Here is a 5,042-nt window from a genome sequence, read left to right as displayed (position 1 = left end):
CCCATAAGATATGGACCCACAATGATCACACGAGTGGGTGGGACCCACCATGATCACATGAGGTGGCATTACGAGTCTTACACAATAAGAAATTTTATAGAGCCACAATTATTATGGAAGGAGGTCTTACATAAGAGTTTCAGTTTAAAGGTATTTTAGTCATGTTAGTCTTTATTTATTGGGTTATTTAATTATGAGACTTATCTTTAAGTGTTAGAGTTTGGGTGTAATTTAAACCAAGGTAGTTTAATTGTAATTGGACTCTACTACTTTCCTCTATTATAAATGAAGGTTCATGTACTTTGATTATAATAAGTCAATAAAGTTTTTATCTTTTTCATAAATTCAAGAGTAAGCTTGGAAGACACAAATAAATAAGCAAGTGCATGGGAGTTTTGTATTTGACACTTTCAAAGACATGAGGAGATGGGCCAATCTTTATCCATGTTTTATATGCATCTCAAACTTAATGCAAATTAAGTTACCTTGTTGAGAATACATTACACGCGGTCCCATTTTTCTCATGGTTAGATTCATCAAGTTTGCATGGGACTCAATCGATGAAGAGAATCGTATCCCTTTCCCCATCAAAGTATCGTCGTGCATGCAAGTTGGTCCCACAAAATCTTTTCAAGACACAATATCAATCGCTCGAGGGTCCATAGATTCTTAAGCTAGGGAAATCAAGGGAATAGCCATGCAAGCTGGTCTCACAAAGAAAAAAGAGAGTGTTCTTCAAGCCTTGTCCATCCATCCAATGGATGAAGTTTTGAAGGGGTTCATCTATAGGTAGAAAAATTTTACAATTAAAATTAGAACTTTGATCAACGGTCCAAATCAATGGAGATCATAATCAAGATTGAAGGAACCTAATCACAAATTGATCATGATCAAAATAAAACCTTCTGTCAGTCAAGGCATAGAAGTTTAGTCAAACAATCAGTCAATGGTTAAAATTAGGTCAAAATCAAGATCGATTACTGAGATCAAAGCCCGATCAAATATCACGATAAAAACAATTGCATGGGTCACAACTAAGATCAAATCTTAGGTGAACAACACCTAAGCGCCATTAACTACTACTTAAGAAAAAAGGTTGGTGACATGGGTGACACATTGTGTCGTAAGTAAGTGTCATGTAATCAAAGTTGTTGACACCTTGATGACACATGACATCTTAGGAAAACTTCACCTAAAGAGAAGAGGTGGAAAAAGGATAAGATGAGGTGTCATGTTCTCATGGGAAGATGAAAAAGTCATATCATGTATCTCTCTCCCCTTGCATGTGTACCTAGTTAAGGGAAGAGGGAAATGAAAGGGGAGAGGAAAAGGTGGGGGTAGTTCAGAGGAAAAGGTGTGGGTAGTTGAACTACCCCCACGACTATATAAGTAGAACCATCCCTTAGGTGAAATGGGAACTTTAAAGAAAACTTTGGAGAGAAAATTTGTCAGAAAGAGAAAACTATTGAAGAATTTCAAGTTTGTTGAAATTCCATTTGTGAGAAAAAGCAAACTCGGATTGTATTATATTTTAGCAGCTACACAAAATACAAGATCAAGTTTTTATGTAAAATACCGAGTGGAGCCTAGCTACAAAATTGAGGTTAGTTAGTTAAGGAAGTCCTAGTATATCCGTTGGATTAAGCAAAGCTCGGATCAAGTTCGTGAGTGGAGATCGAATTCAAGAACTTCTCATATATCAGACCTACATCTTAACTTTGTAATTTTCTTTTTGTACTCACGGTCGCAAACTGGACTCCTTACATCAATAATTAATAAAATAATTATATATGAAATAAATTATTTATGAAATTCTATAATAATTTACATTGATGTGGTTTATGCAATAGATGATTAATGTATGTAAGACTTAATTATTGGCACTATTGTTGTTCAATATGGTATTTTAAGATTTTATTAATTTTAAAAGTTGTCTTATCAGTACATATAAATACAAGCCAAAAGGTGAATAACGTAGTAACTATTTATTTTTATAGTACATTGCATTTTGCAGTCGATGCATCATACAAGTTTCCCTCTGGTGACAAATTACAGATAAATTCCATAATTAACTGCCCAAAAAGATGCATACGTCAAAAGTAAATTATCCCTTAACAAGACCTTTTCACCCATAAATAGTTACAGGTTATTATGTGATTATTTCGTTAGTTTCTATTAAAAAGATATCATCTAATCTTCAAATAGTCAGATAAGTAAAATAAATATTTTCAAGTTTGGTTATTCTTGGTTATGTAGCTGTTTGTCGAGAGAATGCATTCACGAAATCAGGGGCGGCAGACTTGGGTGGAGAGTCCGACTCTCACGGCAGCCTCTCACGGTGATGTTGCATGGAGGACACCTGTTAGTGTCAAGCAACATATTCGGCTTTTCTCTGGTTTTTTGGTGAACACCCATTGCTTTCTCTCCCTCGGTACCTCTCCATTTATGGCCTGCAAATGAACTTAGAGACTTAGGATCCGAGAGCGCAGAAGCATGGCTATCATTCAACCTACGCTGGCCTACATCGTCGTTTACGTCAAAGACGTCGCCAAATCTGTAGCTTTCTATTCGCAAGCCTTTGGTTGCAGAGTCCGTCGTTTGGATGACTCTCGCAGGTGGGTGTATTTTGAAGTGTTTTCAATCATGGAGTATATGAATTTCTACTTGTTCGGATTAGGAATGGGTGACGGTTTTGGGTTGACAGATGGGGGGAACTCGAAAGCGGCCAGACGACGATTGCTTTCACCCCGGCGCATCAGCACGAGACTGACGACATAACTGGCATCGTCCAGTTACCGGAGACGAAGAAACAAAGACCCCCAGTCGAAGTCTGCTTCGAGTATGAAGACGTAGATGCTGCTTATCAGGTATTATTTATGATGTTTCAGACAGACCGGGATTTTTTATTTTTTTATTTTTTTAGTTTCTGATCCATCGTCTGCTCGAGATGTTTCTGAATATCTGTTTTGCAGAGAGCAATTAAGAAGGGAGCGACGGCTGTAAGTGCACCAGAAGCCAAGGAATGGAGGCAGAAGGTGGGATACGTTCGGGACATCGATGGCATCGTTGTCAGAATGGGAAGCCATGTAAACCAGTCTTCTTCTCATTGATAACTAGTTACATTCAGATGGTATTTTAAATTGTTACAACGTCGTCCGTTCATGATTAACGGCTGTTTGAACGTTCAAGGTTGCTAGCTAGCATTTTTCTAGTGGCTTTACTCTAAAAGGTTGCATTGTTCCTCGTCCAAGAAAGCCCTACTTCTTTAGCCTAGATTGCCCTAATTAGCATCATCCTCTCCTACACCAAAACCAAACAAACATTTTCTCTTGGGAGAGCTGGCTGTTTCCAAATAATTTTACGCAAGGGGATAATTATTTGCCGAGGGAAATAATGCTTGCTTCAGGTATATTGTGTTGAATTTATTTTTCTTATTTTTTTATTTTTTTATTTTTATTTTTTTTAGAAAAGGAAAGAAGCCGATCACTATGAACTTGGAGAGAACTTAGCAATGAGAAGTTTTATTGTTATGGCAAGAGGTGAAGGTGAAACACATGAAGTGGCAAAAATTTGTCATAACGAGCCAATTGAAGTGCACAAAGGATATGAAGGTTGGATGGATCCAGGGATTGAAATAACACTTGGTGCCTACAATGCAACAATGTCTTGTATTGAACATCTCTCTACTGCAATCGAAAAATTAGTAGAAATTGGGAATAATTCTGAAGCAATAGTATCTACTATTCAACATCTCTCTACTACAATCCAAAAATTAGTAGAAGTTGGGAGGAGTCATGAAGCAAATAGATGGGTTGATGCTATTCAAGAAATTCCAAATTTAGATACAAATCTATACCATCACGCCCCCTCTTTATTAGATACAACGGAAAGAAAAGTGTTATTCGTTCGGTATGACATTGAGAATAGAAAGGAATTTTTGAAGTTCTTATATGAAGAAAGCATAAATAGGAAGCAATGGATGTCTTAGTTGGTTTGCCCTAATGTGGACAATTTTTGTTATAGTATTCTTGTAATTGTTTTCTATTTTATGATTATTTTTTTATGACAACAAGGAGCAGTGTTTTTCAAAGTTTTTCATTCATTTCAATAATGTCTTTAATAATTTTGCATATATCTTGTAGTTGGTGTTTCATTGTAAAGTCCCCGTGTTAATGATAGAGATGTTTAAACACCATAAGCATTAAGATTATTGCTAGTTCATGATTAGTATTGTTAAGGGCCAAGTACTATGTTAATGTACCAAGTGGTATAAATTTCAACAAAATATCGAAGGCATACTTAAAATGAATGATTAAATAGGTTATCCTTAATCTATCCAAAAATGACAACTAATGATATGTTGATTATTCATATTTCAAGGTAAATATTTCTTATCTTATTTATAAATTTACAATAAAAAGTATTTAAATCATTTGTATAATTAATTTTAAATATATTATTTCAAGTAAACCTAAAACTATTTTTTTACTTTATTTACAAAGTGGTTCACTAGCCCATAGATAAAATAGTAAAGAGCGAACTCACCGTAATCCCTTACTCCCCCTGCTCAACTTAATTACTGTTAATATTACCATTTACATAAATCATTATAATTAAAAATGATCAAATAAATATTAAACACCTAGCCAATACTGCCCAAAAGACTGGCCTGGTAAGAGCGGAAGGCATAGGTACTTAACCCCAGGACCATAACAGTACACCCACCCTCCCGAGTTGGCGCCCGGGATTAACACATGCAGCTATCGGGACGCCCGGGATTAACACACGCAAACGCCCTACGCGGGAATCGAACTCGGGATGTTACACCTGCTCTAATACCAAATGTTAAACACCTAGCCAATACTGCCCAAAAGACAAGCCTATTAGGAGCGGAAGGCATAGGTACTTTTCATTTATACAAAACTAGTATATGCAACATCTTCCAGTGGCAAACCCTTGTCACCCATAGACTTACTTAAACAAAAAGCCTCATCTAATTTGGCTTTTCTACAATATCCATTTAAAATTGTACTATAGGTAAC

General features: G+C 36.1%; 1 protein-coding gene across 1 annotated transcript; it reads left to right on the top strand.

Annotated features, from left to right (window-relative positions):
- Positions 1-2,493: 2,493 nt before the first annotated feature.
- LOC137965214 (uncharacterized) lies at positions 2,494-3,110 on the top strand. Its single transcript, XM_068811578.1, has 3 exons — positions 2,494-2,615; positions 2,705-2,867; positions 2,973-3,110. Exons 1-3 carry the CDS (start codon positions 2,494-2,496, stop codon positions 3,108-3,110), a joined length of 423 nt encoding a protein of 140 aa, XP_068667679.1.
- Positions 3,111-5,042: the final 1,932 nt, after the last annotated feature.

This window comes from Aristolochia californica, unplaced genomic scaffold (genome assembly GCF_029961685.1).
Source record: "Aristolochia californica isolate CCGP_79_NKW_82.1479 unplaced genomic scaffold, dmAriCali1.0.hap1 SCAF_5, whole genome shotgun sequence".
Taxonomy (NCBI): Eukaryota; Viridiplantae; Streptophyta; class Magnoliopsida; order Piperales; family Aristolochiaceae; genus Aristolochia; species Aristolochia californica.
This window is presented reverse-complemented; position numbering and strand designations above follow the sequence as displayed.

Coding starts and splice junctions, on each gene's coding strand:
- LOC137965214 (XM_068811578.1), top strand. CDS start 2,494: ATGGCTATCATTCAACCTACGCTGGCCTACATCGTCGTTTACGTCAAA. Junction 2,616..2,704: donor CGTTTGGATGACTCTCGCAG/GTGGGTGTATTT, acceptor TTGGGTTGACAG/ATGGGGGGAACTCGAAAGCG. Junction 2,868..2,972: donor ACGTAGATGCTGCTTATCAG/GTATTATTTATG, acceptor TCTGTTTTGCAG/AGAGCAATTAAGAAGGGAGC.